The 16126-nt window shown below is 43.1% G+C and overlaps 1 protein-coding gene across 1 annotated transcript in view; it reads left to right on the top strand.

Annotated features, from left to right (window-relative positions):
* Positions 1-1117: 1117 nt before the first annotated feature.
* rasa4 (RAS p21 protein activator 4) overlaps positions 1118-16126 on the top strand; it is a 267884-nt gene continuing 252875 nt past the window's right edge. The window contains exon 1 of the mRNA XM_087977519.1: positions 1118-1364. Coding sequence (XP_087833645.1) covers positions 1300-1364 — 65 coding nt within the window. The 5' untranslated portion in view covers positions 1118-1299. The remainder of the gene's footprint in view (positions 1365-16126) is intronic.

Here is a 16126-nt window from a genome sequence, read left to right as displayed (position 1 = left end):
TAAACATTAATGTTTTCAAGAAGAAATTATGTGTAATTTTTAGGACTGAAGGGATCAAAGGGATGAAAGAGAGAGCAGGAACTGGGTGCTGAGTTAGGTAATAAGCCATGATCTTATTGAATGGTAGAGCAGGATCGAAGGGCTCAAAGGCCTACTTCTGTTCCTATTTTCTAAGTATCACTCATGGGTAAAAAGCCATCTGATTCACTAATGTTCAGTAGGGAGGGAAATCTGCCTTCTCTACCTGGTGCAGCCCCTTCTTGTGACTCCAGACCCACAGCCATGTGGTTCACCCTTAACTGCCCTCTGAAGTGGCCACAGAGTCAGTCAGTTTGAGGGCACTTAGGGATGGGCGACACATATTGGTCTTGCTGGCAATGCCCACATCCTGTGAAAGAGTAAAGCAAAGCCACAGGATTTTCTCTAAGGTGTTTACACTTCATCGCCACTGTCTTCCTCTGACCCTGTCTGGTGCCCAAAAACACATCTCGAAAATAGTAAACACAAACTGAAAGAACTTTTGATGATGTTAAGCAGAAACAAAAAAAAACAGAAATTGCTGGAAAAGTTCAGCAGGTCGAGTGACCTTTCCTCAGAACAGAGTTAGCTTGAACTCTGATTTCTCTCCACAGATGCTACCAGAGTGTCTGAGTTTTTCCAGCAATCCCTGTTTCTGTTCCTGAAAATACCATTGTACCGAACAATCACACCCTCTGGATAGAGAACTCCAAAGGTTTAATAAGATAGAAATTCAATGACAAAATTCTCATTAAGGAGCCAATTCTATTTTCACAGTAATTTAACACGGTGGTTCTTTAGCTTAGACGAAATTGATTTTCTTACAGTTCCTTTCAGGGGAAAAAAAAACAGAATTAGAAATAGGAAGCTAAAAAAAAATCTAGAAACTAACTGGCCTCTGATCCCTAGAGTGCTCTCTTTTACCGACTTAAAGGTTATCGGCTTTTTCAAAAGAAAAGGAACGTGGTTCTGTGGTCCTATTTTCTGATATTTTCTGGCCAATCAGTTCCTCAGCTATCCTGTGGTACCGCCCCACTTTGAATGAAAGCAGCCGAATTAAAGTGCACATGGTGACTGTCAGTGAGAGCTTGGTCTGATCAGGTTGGCCGGGCTTGTGTGTGTCTGTGTGTGTGTGAAAGAGACAGATACCGCGCAGAGCTGTCCCTTTACCCTGTCTCCAGGCGCTGGCTCAGTGTCTCGCCAGTAAACTTTGAGAACGACTGACTCCCCCTCTACTTCTCTCTCTCTCTCTCTCTGTTGGAGTTTGTTTCGGAACTGGCCATGGCAAAACGCAGTTCCTTATTCCTGCGGATCGTTGAAGGAAAGAACCTACCGGCCAAAGATCTGTGAGTATGAGGCTGTGCGTTCGGGAGATCCGGGAGTTGGAGCTGCTGTTTTAGACAGGTCCTTGCATAAAGTGAAAGCAGAGAGGGTTTGAATTGTAGGATCATTCGTTTGCTGATTTCTCCTTTCCAAAATGAAACTGGAGCTGAGACTAAAAAGAAAATAACCTGGATGGGAAGTTCATCAGGCAGAATTTGGGATTTGTTCCAGACTGGGCTTGATGAATGTAGTCCGGAGTTAGATTCGGTGTGGATGTGAATTGGGAGCCGGGGCTCTTGCTCTGCCTCTGGGTGGTTTTGTTTTGCTGCATTGCTACGCTGCTGTGTGTCACTCAGCATCTCCCCCCCCCCCCCTCCCCCGTCCCCACTGACAGCTCCGGCTCCCCTCCCTAGCCCCTGCCCCAGGGCCGGCCACCCTTTTCTCACTGCCCTCTTGTCTTGGACCTGTCACACCGGGCCAGGAGCCAGAATCCCGGCGGGGTCCGGAGGAAAACCCGGGGGAACCGTGCCTCCTCCAGCTCCATTGTGCCGCCGCCCGTTCAATGGAGCTGTCCCTGGCTCTCTCTCTCTCTCTCTCCTGAAACTCCTTACTTGACCACTGAGTGCTGACCAACAAGTCTGCAACCTCTTCCATTCATAACCAACATCCTGATAGTTTTCAGCCAGGAACCAATCTTTTGCTGTCCCCCATTCTTATTTTTCACATTAATTCTTTCACACTTTTTAACTCTCCATGCCCTTTTCTCTCAGCTGTGTGTCTATCTTCCCTTTCTCTCTCCCTTGCTCTCCTCTCTCTGCCACTTCCTTCTCTCCCACTTTATTCTTCTCCCTTTGTCTCTATCTCCTCCCTTTTCCCGCTCTCACACAGGAGATTTTTTTTTAAAAAAAGATAGTGAGTTGTGAAGAGAGAATAAGCGAGAACTTGGTCAGTGGATGAAGGAATGAATTAAAGGAGGTGAAAGCGATGGAGAGTCAGCACAGATTAGATTAGATTACATTACATTACAGTGTGGAAACAGGCCCTTCGGCCCAACAAGTCCACACCGACCCGCCGAAGCGAAACCCACCCATACCCCTACATTTACCCCTTACCTAACACTACGGGCAATTTAGCATGGCCAATCCACACAGTCAGTCGCCTGAGGCGGGAATTGAACCCGGGTCTCAGGCGCTGTGAGGCAGCAGTGCTAACCACTGTGCTACCGTGCCGCCCAGATGTGGCTCTGAAGGGAACCACTAATACATCAAACGTTCATGTGGTCCATTCAAATGAAAAGCAACTAAACTAAATGATAACATGTTTATCAATGTTTATCCCCTGTAGTTCTCACTGCTGTCAGACTCAGAGGGATACATTATTTCTCTCTTCCCTACCTCATTTTGGAGTTGCAGTGGGGAACCCTTAAAACAATGATTCCACTAGGCGCTGTCTTAACTCCAGCAGGAGCCCACATGAAAGCACATAACTTCTGTCTTTCTCTGGAACACTGTGCCGAAACTCTATGGAATATAATATTCCTGCACAACGGGCAGATATAGGCAAGAGTGAGGACTACAGATGCTGGATATCAGAGTCAAGATTAGAGTGGTGCTGGAAAAGCACAGCAGGTCAGGCAGCATCTGAGGAGCAGGAAGATTGACATTTTGGGCAAAAGCCCTTCATCAGGAATGAGGATGAAGGGCTTTTGCCCAAAATGTTGATTTTCCTGCTCTTCGGATGCTGCCTGACCTGCTGTGCTTTTCCAGCACCACTCTAATCTTGACAAAGGGCAGATATGTTTGTCATTGATGTAGCCTCATACAGCTGCATCAGAACTATCCTGATAATCTCTACTTAAGGTAGGTGATTGCCCAATGGTATTATCGCTAGACTATTAATCCAGTGACGAGAGTGGGGAGCTGGAAAAGCACAGCAGTTCAGGCAGCATCCGAGGAGCAGGAGAATCGACATTTCGGGCACAAGCCCTTCATCAGGAATCTAGTGACTCAGTTAATATTCTCGGGATTTGGGTTTGAATCTGGCCTTGATAAATAGTGGAATTTGAATTCAAGAATAATCTGGAAATAAGATTCTAATAATGATCACAAAACTCTTGCCATTTGTCAGGGAAAAAAACTATCTGGTTCACTTTAAGGAAGAAAATCTGCCATCCTTACCTGGTCTGGCCTACATGTGACTCCAGATCCACAGTGATATAATGGAGTCTTAATTGACCTCTGGGTAATTAGGGGTGGGCAATAAATGCTGGTTCAGCCGATGATCCGTGAATGAATAAAAATAAAAGTAGCTCTTTTTTGGAATCTCCATCAACAACAGTGTGCTGGAGGTTTCAAACAAAAAGGTATAGCCAAGAAATGTTTAATTGTGAATGAAGCATGGAATTCCAACAGACCATTTTCCATTCACTTCTTTTGTATCACAAAGTGGTGAGTCAACATGATTTTCAAAGAAATTACCTTTCAATTAAAGTCCCACTCTAGAGGCTTGAACACAAAATTTAAGCTGACAGTTCAGTGCTTTACTGAATGACTGCAGTACTGATTAGATTCCCTACCATATGGAAACAGCCTAATAAGTCCACACCGACCCTCCAAAGGATAACCTACTCAGACCCCTACCCTATATTTACCCCGACTAATGCACCTAACACTATGGACAACTTAGCATGGCCAATTCACCGGACCGGCACATCTTTGGATTGTGGGAGGAAACCAGAGCACCCGGAGGAAACCCAAACGTGGAATTGAACCCAGGTCCCTGGCGCTGTGAGGCAGCAGTGCTAACCACTGAGCCACCATACCACTTGTGCTATTGGCAATGCCATCTTTCTGTCATAACATTAAAGACTATGGGCCAAGTGCTGGAAGTGAGATTCATGTAAATTTAGAGTGCTGTGGTTTTTGTTGGTGTAGACTCATTGGACTGAAGGTCCTTTTTTGTTCTGTATTTTTCTATGATTCAAGCTATAAAACTTAAGGCTGTATCTGTCCACTTAGGCAAAATATCCCATGCACATCTTGAAGAACGTGAAGTACAGCAGACAGTTTGTCTTTGGTGCCTTGGCTAATATTTATCTCTTAACTGCTCATCTCAAAACTCACTAATCTCTTAACTGCTTTCAAACTGAAATGAATCATTGCTGCTCATGGGAGCTTGCTGTGCATAAAAAAGGTTGCCAAGTTATCTGCACTACAACAGTGATTACACTTCAAAAGTGCTTTATTGCTTTGGGATACCCTAAGGAATGAGAAGTACTATATAAATGCACATCTTTGTTCTTCCAATCGAGAAGGGTGGGGAGACAGGCCGTTAAAATTTTTAAGGCAGAAGTAAATAGATTCTTGTTAGGCAAGGAGAAGAGAATGTGGAATTTGTAAGAAACACATCAGCAATGAGCCTATAAAAAGGCTCCTAATATGTATGTTTGTATTTTCATTCTCGTATGACCTGTTTGGTACTCGTGGTCCAACTAAATCTAACTTAATAAATAACATCGATAGGAGAGTAATTCTGTTTCTGTTTGACTGTCGTGTTGAATCTTTGGAAGGACAACCAAGTGGGTGGCACGGTGGCACAGTGGTTAGCACTGCTGCCTCACAGCGCCAGAGACCCGGGTTCAATTCCCGACTCAGGCGACTGACTGTGTGGAGTTTGCACATTCTCCCCGTGTCTGCGTGGGTTTCCTCCGGGTGCTCCGGTTTCCTCCCACAGTCACAAAGATGTGCGGGTTAGGTGAATTGGCCATGCTAAATTGCCCGTAGTGTTACGTTAAAAGGGGTATGGGTGGGTTGGGCTTCGGCGGGTCGGTGTGGACTTGTTGGGCCGAAGGGCCTGTTTCCACACTGTAAGTAATCTAATCTAATCTAAAACTGATTATTAGGATTGTGTCCCTCTGCTTTGTGTGGAGATCTCTCATCTGTGACAGATTTTCACCTTGGATATATGAGCTGGAAGATCTTAAAATGGAATCGATGCGCTGTATCCCAGTATGACATTCAGTATTAATACAAGCTTTGAGGAAAGGGAACATGAGTTTGAGCTAGTTTGAGGCAAGATAACTACACTGTTACCATGGAAACAGAAAATTTATAGCACAGAAGGAAGCCATTTGGCCCGTTCTGAAAAAGAATGATCCTGATTAATCCCACTTTTCCGCTCTGTGGTTTACACCAATTTGATTGTACATTTAAATGCTTTTTAATGCAAGGTGGGTTTCTGCCTTTAACACCCTCTCAGACAGCGAGTTCCAGACCTACCAGCAGACAAACAAGTTCTACTCAACTTATAAATCAGCTCTGGACCCTCTCTAGTAGGATCACATCTTTCTTGTAAAGTAGCGACCAGAAATCTGAGTATGAATCTAGCAGTGACTGAACTACTATTTTATGAAGTTTTAACATAACCCCTTTGCTCTTACATTCTGTCTCTCAACTACTAAAGGCAAACATCCAGTAACTTTATTTGATGCCTGAGGTGAATCAGCTGCAATCTTGTTGAATGACAGGGCAGGTTTGAGGGGTGGAATGGCCTACTCCTGCTCCTACTTCTTAAGTCCTTACCCATCTATCCTGTTATCATCAGGGATCTGAGGACTTGCACAGGTTCCTCTGTTCCTTTACAATTCTCATGGTATCCCATCATTTATTTTGTACTCTTTTACCTTGTTTGCATTAACTCATCTTCTGCAATTTGAATTTCATTTGCCACTTGCGTGTCCACCTGAGCTGTCCACTGATATCATTGTTGCGGTCTATAACTTACTTCCCCACTATCAACCATACAGCTAATTGTTTGGCATCAACTGTAAATGTCTTAATCATGTTTCCTACATTTAAGTTACTCGTATATTACCACAAAAAGAAACAGATCCATGAATGATTGAGCCCTGCACAGCTCTGGTGGAAATAGCTTGTCAGATACAAAGACATGGAGCGATTTTGGATCAAACTCACCAATGACCCTTGAATCCTACAGGCTCTTACTTTTCTGATGAGTCCACCATATGGGTCCTGACATGCTCAGTGGCTTCCTTCTGCACTGTTACATAGAAAATAGGAGCAGGAGGAGGCCATTCAGTCCACTCCACCTTTTAACACTATCACATTTGATCATGCAACTCAGCCCCCGTTCCTGTTTTCTACCCGTACCCTTCAATCTATTTAGCCCTAAGAGTAATATCTAGTTGAAGGCTTTCAATATTTTAGACCATAAGACATAGGAGCGGAAGTAAGGCCATTCGGCCCATCGAGTCCACTCCGCCATTCAATCATGGCTGATGGGCATTTCAACTCCACTTACCCACATTCTCCCCGTAGCCCTTAATTCCTTGTGACATCAAGAATTTATCAATTTCTGCCTTGAAGACATTTAGCGTCCCAGCCTCCACTGCACTCTGTGGCAATGAATTCCACAGGCCCACCACTCTCTGGCTGAAGAAATGTCTCCACATTTCTGTTCTGAATTTACCCCCTCTAATTCTAAGGCTGTGTCCACGGGTCCTAGTCTCCTCGCCTAACGGAAATAATTTCCTAGCGTCCACCCTCTCCAAGCCATATATTATTTTGTAAGTTTCTATTAGATCTCCCCTTAATCTTCTAAACTCCAATGAATACAATCCCAGGATCCTCAGCCGTTCCTCATATGTTAGACCTACCATTCCAGGGATCATCCATGTGAATCTCCGCTGGACACGCTCCAGTGCCAGTATGTCCTTCCTGAGGTGTGGGGACCAAAACTGGACACAGTACTCCGAATGGGGCCTAACCAGAGTTTTATAAAGTCTCAGTAGCACAACAGTGCTTTTATATTCCAACCCCCTTGAGATAATTGACAACATTGCATTTGCTTTCTTAATCACGGACTCAACCTGCATGTTTACCTTTAGAGAATCCTCAACTAGCACTCCCAGATCCCTCTGTACTTTGGCTTTACGAATTTTGAGCTCAACCACTTTCTGTGACAGCGAAATCCTCAGGCTCTCCATTCTCTGGTTAAAGAAATTTCTCCTCATCTCAATTCTAAATGGAAAACTCTGTTTCCTTGGTTCTGGACTCCCCAGTCATCGGAAACATCCTTCTAGCATTTACCCTGTCTAATCCAGTTGGAATTTTATAGGTTTCTATGGGGTCACCTCTCATTTTCTAAACTCGAGTAAATATAGTCCTAATCAATCCAGTCTCTCTTCATATGTCAGTCCTGCCAACTTAAGAATCAGTCTGATATCTCTTTGTTGCATTCCCTCCATAGCCAGAACATCCATTCTGTGATTGTCAAAAACCTTGCTAAAATTATTTGAGGGGATTTGAAAATGATGGTCAAATCTTTTGCCATGGCCTCCCTTGCTTTCTTAGAGGAGTGGTATACACTTCGTGGACTTCAGTTTATCTACATTCAAATATTCTAAGTCCATTAATAAATTCTCTCTGGTTATGTTTATGCTATCCAATTTTCACAGTTATCCTTCTTGGCTACAATGTCTGCATCATTCCCTTTTAGTGAAGCAGCATAAGGTATTCATTATAAACAATTCCCCTGTCTCCTGGTTCCACACATTATCTTTTAGGTCTCTTACGGACCCTGATCTTTCCTTAGTTATTTTTTGGCTCTTTATGTAAAGATTTATAAAGCATCTTTACTTGCCAAATTTTTTTATGCCCTTCCTAGATTTGTTTTCATACATTCCTTTTAAATGTCAGCCCGACACATCTCTGTTCCAGGCTTCACTTTGTATACTCGGATGGCAGATGGGTGTTGAGATTTGTGAGTTCAATTGTGTTTTTATTTGTAGGAGGATATTGGTTCTGAAACATTTTTATCTCCTTCTTGAATACCTAGCACTTAAATATCCTCAAGAAACTGTTTCCTGTCCATTTTTGGCAAATTACATCAGATTAATAAAACTGGTCTTTCCCAATTTAGAAAGTGTATGCTTGGTTTATCTTTGTCCTTTAACATATCTATGCTAAATCCAAGCGAATGACGATCACCACCACCAAACTGCTCTCCCCTTCCAGTTGATCAGCTTTATCTTCTAAAAATCAATCCAGAATTTACCGCTTTCTTATGAATTACTACAAAATGGCTAGAAAAGTGATCCTGGATGCATTTTGAGGTTGCTGTGCCCTGTTTATCTTTCACATTGAGGAGTAATATCACTGACTAACATCACGAGGCCAGACTAATGCACAAAGGTCATTAATAAATCTGGAATATAATGTTAGTCTCCGTAATAGTGCCACGAAACTAACATCGAGTTCACTACTCTCCTTCAGGGAAAACAACCTGCTATCCTTACCTGGTCGGACTTAGTTGTCACTTTAGACCCACAACATACGGTTGATTCTTAACTGGTCTCTGAAATGGCTGAGCAGGCCACTCAGTTGGAGGACAATTAGGGAAACAAATGCTAGTCTTGTCAGTGATGCCAACACCCCATGAAAAAATAGTGAAAGAAAATGTTGAGAGAGTTGACTGCCTTAAAATAACTGTCCTATGATTTCTGAAATTCTTGGCAACTTGTCTACTTTCAACAGAATGATTGCACCTTTTCTTTTCTTCAGTTCTATGTCCTCATTTGATGTGCCTTCTTGCTTATCACCCCTTGCCAGATTTTATAAAACTAATGTTGCAAACCTTCCCTTGTTGCCTGACACCCTCTTTATTCTATCTGAAACCTCTACAATCAGAGATATCAAGCTGCCATTCCTCCACTTAGAGCCATTCTTTTCTGTAATAGTTATGATATCATACTTTCCAGATTCTATTTGTGCCCACAGTCCATCTTGCTAATTCACTAGATTTGCATTAAAATGCTTAGCACATGTCATTAAAAAACTCCTTTCTTGTCTTTTCTGCCTTACTCAGTTTTTGTTTTCCATTTCGAATTTCTTCGTTTGAATCTGTGCTCATTCATTGCACACCTAGCTCACTATAACTGCAACATTGGCATTAACCTGACAATGTTTAAAATTGCTGAAGTATAGGGTGGCTCAGTGATTTAGTGGTTAGCACTGTTGCCTTACAGTGCCAGGTACCTGGTTTCAGTTCCACCTTCAGGTGCCTGTATGTGTAGAGTTGACACATCTTCCCCGTGTCTGCGTGGATTTCCGCTGGGTGATCCGGTCTCCTCCCACAGTCCAAAGGTGTGCAGGCTAGGTGGATTAGCCCTGGGAAATGTAAGGTTACAGGGATGGGGCAGGCCTGGGTTAGATGCTCTTCGATGGGTTGGTGTGGACTTGATGGGCTGAAAGGCCTGATTCCACACTGTAGGGATTATATGCTGCTATATCCTGTGCACAAAAAAGCAGGAGATATGCAATCCAGCCAACTACTGTCCTTTTAGTCCACTCCTGACCACCAGCAAAGTGATGGAAGAGGTCGGCACCATACTGCAAGGAAATAACCTGCTCGTTGATGCTTAGTTTGGGTTCTGCTTGAGCCACTTTGGTTCCATACCTAATTAAGATCCTTGTTCAAACATGGCCAAAAAAGCTGAACTCCAAAGGTGAGGTGAGAGTGACTGCTCTTGACCCAAGGCACATTTAATTGTGTAAGGCACCAAAGAGCCCAAGCAAAGCTGGACTGATCTGGACTTAAATAGGAAAACCTTCTGCTGGTTGGAGTCAGAGATCACAGTGGAAGATAGTTGTTGGATACTAATCACCTTAGCTTCAGGACATTTCTGCAGGGTAGTGCTTTAGGCCCAACATAGAGTCATAGAGTCTTTGAGATGCGCAGCACGGAAACAGACCCTTTGGTCCAACTTGTCCATGTCAACTGGATATCCTAATGCAATCTAATCCCATTTGCCAACACATGGTCCATATGCCTCTCAACCTTTCCTGTTCATATACCCATCCTGATGCCTTTTAAATGTTGCAATTGTACCAGCCTCCACCATGTCCTCTGGCAGCTCATTCCATACACGTACCACTCTCCGTGTCAAAAAATTGCCCCTTAGGTCCCTTTTAAATCTTTCCCATCTCACCCTAAACCTATGCCCTCTAGTTCTGGACTCACCCGCCCCAGGGAAAAGACTTTGTCTATTTATCCTATCCATCCCCCTCCATTATTTTATAAACCTCTATAAGGTCACCCCTTGGCCTCTGATGCTCCAGGGAAAACAGCCCCAGCCTGTTCAGCCTCTCCCTATAGCTCAAATCCTTCAACCCAAGCAACATTCTTGTAAATCTTTTCTGAACCTGTTCACATTTCACAACACCCTTCTGATTGGAAGGAGACCATAATATTCCAAAGGTGGTCTAACCAATGTCCTGTACAGCCACAACATGACCTCCCAACCCCTATACTCAGTGCTCTGACCAATAAAGGAAAGCGTACCAAACACCTTCACAATCCTATCAGTATGTCTGAGACAAGAGTTTCCTCAGCACACATTGTTCCACTGGGGTCACTGGTTAGTGACCAGGCGTGGGAGTTGTTACAGATTACTCAACAATCTGACTGAGGCTGAAGGGACCACCCCCTCTCCCTCCCAACTGCATCTCTCTGGCTGAGATAAACTCACTCAGTAACAGAATGAGGGAATTACTGATTTGAGGGTCTCAGTTAAACACTGCATTGAGGCAAGGGGAGGTTTACCTTAAAAGTTCTGTCTTTGGATTTCCATGTACATAAAGGAATATGAAGAGGCCGACCAGTTCTCATCCCTTTTTAGTTACCACAACCACAAGTTTAAGGTTATAAAATTACTACAAAGTTATGTGGATACTGGAGATCAGGAAATAAAAACAGGAAGTACTGAAGAAACTCTGCAGGTCTGGCAAAACCTGTGGAGAGAGAAAACAGAGTTGATCTTTTAATATCAATATGACTCTTTTTTGAAATTCCAGAGTTTGACACAAGAATGATACTGGACTTGAAATGTCGGCTCTGTTTCTCTCTCCATTGATTGCTGAGTTTCTCCCTCTGAAGAACTTGCTCTTTCCTGTGGAGAATGTCTCCCCTTTTGGGTTAATCTCTTAAATTTTAAAGTTTGATTCTATTCTGATCATGTTGCTTGAGCCAAGTTCAGTGACTTATTACAGGAAGATTGGAAGGAAAAGAAAAATCTTGTCAGGTCAGAGTTTAGATTTTAATAGATGTTGCAGTTTTCATATTGGATAATAATGCTCCATTGCAGTGACATGGTTGAAATATACGGGCACAGCTCGTTGGTAAACCCCTGCTTTTCCATGGAGCCCTGTTTCTAAAGTCTGGGACATAAATTACATTCTGTCGAACTATGCAAACCACAGGTCCATCTGCAATTGGGCCCATGAATAATGTGCATACATTTTAAAGACATTATTTGGTTTCAGCCAGAGGAGAGAAACACACATCACACACTGATATTTTTCACTCCTTTACTCTTTGCCCTTAGCTACATCACTACAACCTCACCATTTAGTGCACAAGGTTAAGTTGCCATAGTCATCTTCAATTGCTTCATCAATGACCTACCCTCCATCATAAGGTCAGAAAATGGGGATGTTCATTGTGCAATTATCAATGTTCAGCATCATTAGCGACTCCTTAAATATTGAAACATGTCCATATGCAGCACAACGTTGGCAATATCTAGGTTTGGGTTGAGAAGTAGTAATTGCCAGACAATGACCATCTCCAACAAAAGAGAATCTAACCATCATCCCTTGCTGTTCAATGGCATTACCATTGCTGAATCTCCTATCATTACCATTCTGGGGGTTACCATTGACAAGAAACCCAACTTGACTTGCCAAATAAATATTATGGCTGCAAGGGCAAGGAACCCTGGAATGAAAACTCCCACCTTGACTCTCCAAAGCCTGTCCATCTCTTATGTACAAGTTAGGAATGTGATAGAGTCCTGCTGTCTAACCCAGATGAATGCCTTTAACAACATTTAAGAAGCTGTACACCATCTAGGATGAAGCAACCTACTTGATTGATACTTCATCTCCAAACATTCATTTCCTTCACCACTGAAACACGACGACAGCACATTTCAAGATGCGCTCTTGAAATCCACTGCAGAAAACCATTAGTACCTTTGGTATTCTGAATCAAAGTCCTGGAACTCTTTTCCTAACAGCACTGTGATTAGGCCTGCTTCTCCAATAATTCTAACCCCCTCCCCCCCCCCACACACACATACATATACACACACACACATAGTTCAATAACTCTGGAAGGCAGTTCAGCACTAACTTTGTGCTGGCAATAAATTCTGACTTCAGGCAGTGATGCCCACATTTCATGAATAGACGTAACAAAAATTACCTCAGCAGCTCATCTATTCACCTGCACTATCCTCCTGTCTCTGTACTCACTAACATGTGGCGCTCGGATTAATCTAAAGATTATGTCCTTTTGAGATCCTTCTTTTTAAATGATTTTGCAAGCTCCTCAAAATCTGCCTGCAGAGCTCATCCCTCATTCTACCCTTGTTGTTGATCGCGATAAGGACTGTGACCCACTGTCACTTTAAGAGTGCAGTCACATGACAGCTTGGCTACATCATCGGCCATTTTGGTTGGGAGGCAGCTCAGTCGAAGCTTGGTGCCTGCACAGTGAGTACCTCAACCATAAAGCTCCTGCCCTTGAACACCTCGACGCCCTGCTCCTTAATGGAATGTAACTCAAGAAGAAAACAGACAACCAGGATAAAAAAAACTGCTTTGAGATCAATCGCGGGTGGATCCACTGATTTGAAAAACAAAATGGAATCGTAGTCCCCTGGGTAGACCTAGGAGGCACTTGGATGTTAAAAAAAAATTAAAAGGCACAGTTAAGAAAATTATTAAAAAGAAACTGAATTCAACCCAAGGAGGTGAACAGTGCAGAAGAGATGGCCACATGCACTACCCTGAAGAAAAGCTGGGAGTAATGAGTACTTTCCATTGGAGAGAGACGTTGAAAAATGTGGTGCTGGAAAAACACAGCTGGCCAGGCAGCATCCGAGGAGCAGGAGAATCGACGTTTCGGGCATAATTCCTGAAGAAGGGCTTATGCCCGAAACGTCGATTCTCCTGCTCCTCAGATGCTGCCTGGCTTGCTGCGCTTTTCCAGCACCACACTTTTCAACTCTGGTACTCCAGCATCTGCAGTCCTCACTTTCTCCCATTGGAGAGAGACGATCTGAGATAGGAGTGAAAGAAACAGGCTACCCCAGGAATAGCTTCTTCTGAATGGGAGGCAGCAAGGTTGTGCATTGTGCTATAGCCCTCCCATTTAAATAAAAAGGGTGGGGATTTTTGGGCCTGTGGGACCGTATGTTGGAAGTGCAAAGAGTTAGAACTCCACACAGAGAAATTTAATTATTTTGTTCAAGCTACCAAGATAGAAGCAGCTTTAGTCATCCCAGTGTTTCTGGGAGGGACAGTGGGTAACACTCCTGAGGAGTCTGGTACAGCCAGAGAAACTAGGTTCCAAAAATGAAGAAATAGTAGGAATGCCTCATAACTGTTTTTCCCCAAAACTCATTGGTGATTGCTGAAAGGTTCAGATTGCACACACAAAACCAACATGATGGTGTATGTATCTCCCAGATCATAGCAATTTTAAAGGAAAAAGTAAAATTTGGCAAATTTGCAGACAACTCTAAAGATTCTGTCAGAGACTGAGTGGTGTGTGGTTTAAGATCGGAAGAAATCCAGATTTGGTTACTGATGGAAAGGGTTGTAGACTTAAAGAAAGCAATGGATCTAGCAGCACAAGGAAGCTCAACAGCTAAGCCCAAGTATGACAATCCACAAAATGGTGGCTAAGAGGCAAGTACCAACACAGACTCAAAACTGCTATTGCTGTGGATAAACAGATCATACAGCAGCAAATTGCATATAAAAGACGCTGTATGCAGAAACTGAAGCAAAAAAGGGCAGATTAAATAGGTGTGTTTGTAGAAGAAACACAAACAACATACACCAGAAGTAGAGAAACAGATGAAAATCTGCATTATATATAAAGGGCATGAGGAAAGCACAGACTCTCAGTCCGAAGAGTAGCTGTTATTAAAGATGCCAGCTGTTGCTAGTGACACTAACTAATACTGGGCCATTCCCTTACTGAATGGCAAATCGGTAAGAATGCATGTGGACATGAGAGTGGCGGTTTCAATGATACCTAAAAGTACGAATCAAAAGCAGCTGAGTCACATTGTGCTGCAACCCTCAAAAATTATATTCAGAGCGTACAAAGCTGAAGTCTTTAAGGGGCTGTCTCAATGTGAATGTACAGTTAGTTATATGGTTAGTCTGGATTTGTCCTTTAATGTTGTCAAAGGAGGAAGGTTATTTGGGTGGAACTGAAAAATAAGAAAGGGATGATTATCTTATTAGGATTGTATTAGAGACCCCCTAGGTGAAGGGGTAAATGTAGGGGTATGGGTGGGTTGCGCTTCGGTGGGTCGGTGTGGACTTGTTGTGCTGAAGGGTCTGTTTCCACACTGTAAGTAATCTAATCTAATCTAATAGTCAGAGGAAAATTGAGAAACAAACTCGTAAGGAGGTCTCAGCTATCTGTAAGAATAATACGGAGTTATGGTAGGGAATTTTAACTTTCCAAACATTGACTGGGTCTGCCATAGTGTTTAAGGCTTAGATGGAGAGGAATTTGTTAAGTGCGTACAAGACAATTTTCTGATTCAGTATGTGGACGTACCTACCAGAGAAGGTGCAAAACCTGACCTACTCTTGGGAAATAAGGCAGGGCAGGTGACTGAGGTGTCAGTGTGGCAGCACTTTGGGGCCAGCGACCATAATTCTATTCATTCTAAAATACTGTTGGAAAATGATGGACCAGATCTAAAAGTTGAAGATGAAGTTCTAAATTGGAGAAAGGTATTAGGCAAGAACTTTCGAAAGCTGATTGGAGGCAGATGTTCGCAGGTCAAGGGATGGCTGGAAAATGGGAAGCCTTCAGAAATGAGGTAACAAGAATCCAGAGAAAGTATATTCCTGTTAGGGTGAAAGGGAAAGCTGGTAAGTATAGGGAATGCTGGATGACTAAAGAAGCTGAGGGTTTGGTTAAGAAAAAGAAGGAAACATATGTCAGGTATAGACAGGATAGATCGAGTGAATCTTTAGAAGAGGATAAAGGAAGTAGGAGTGTACTTAAGAGAGAAATCAGGAGGGCAAAACAGGGACATGATATAGCTTTGGCAAATAGAATTAAGGAGAATCCAAAGGTTTTTACAAATACATTAAGGACAAAAGGATAACTAGGGAGAGAATAGGGCCCCTCAAAGATCAGCAAAGCGACCTTTGTGTGGAGCCACAGAAAATGGGGGAGATACTAAATGAGTATTTTGCATCAATATTTACTGTGGAAAAGGATATGGAAGATATAGACTGGAGGGAAATAGATGGTGACATCTTGCAAAATGTCCAGATTACAGAGGAGGAAGTGCTGGATGTCTTGAAATGGTTAAAAGTGGAAAAATCCCCAGGACCTGATCAGGTGTACCGGAGAACTCTGTGGGAAGCTAGAGAAGTGATTGCTGGGCCTCTTGCTGAGATATTTGTATCATCGATAGTCACAGGTGAGGTGCCGGAAGACTGGAGTTGGCAAACGTGGTGCCACTGTTTAAGTAGGGCAGTAAAGACAAGCCAGGGAACTATCGACTGGTGAGCCTGACCTCAGTGGTGGGCAAGTTGTTGGAGGGAATCCTCAGGGACAGGATGTACATGTATTTGGAAAGACAAGGACTGATCAGGGATAGTCAACATGGCTTTGTGCGTGGGAAATCATGTGTCACAAACTTGATTGAGTTTTTTGAAGAAGT

This window comes from Chiloscyllium plagiosum, unplaced genomic scaffold (assembly GCF_037043375.1).
Source record: "Chiloscyllium plagiosum isolate Xiang-an unplaced genomic scaffold, Cpla_swu_hap1 HiC_scaffold_31, whole genome shotgun sequence".
Lineage (NCBI taxonomy): Eukaryota > Metazoa > Chordata > Chondrichthyes > Orectolobiformes > Hemiscylliidae > Chiloscyllium > Chiloscyllium plagiosum.
This window is presented reverse-complemented; position numbering and strand designations above follow the sequence as displayed.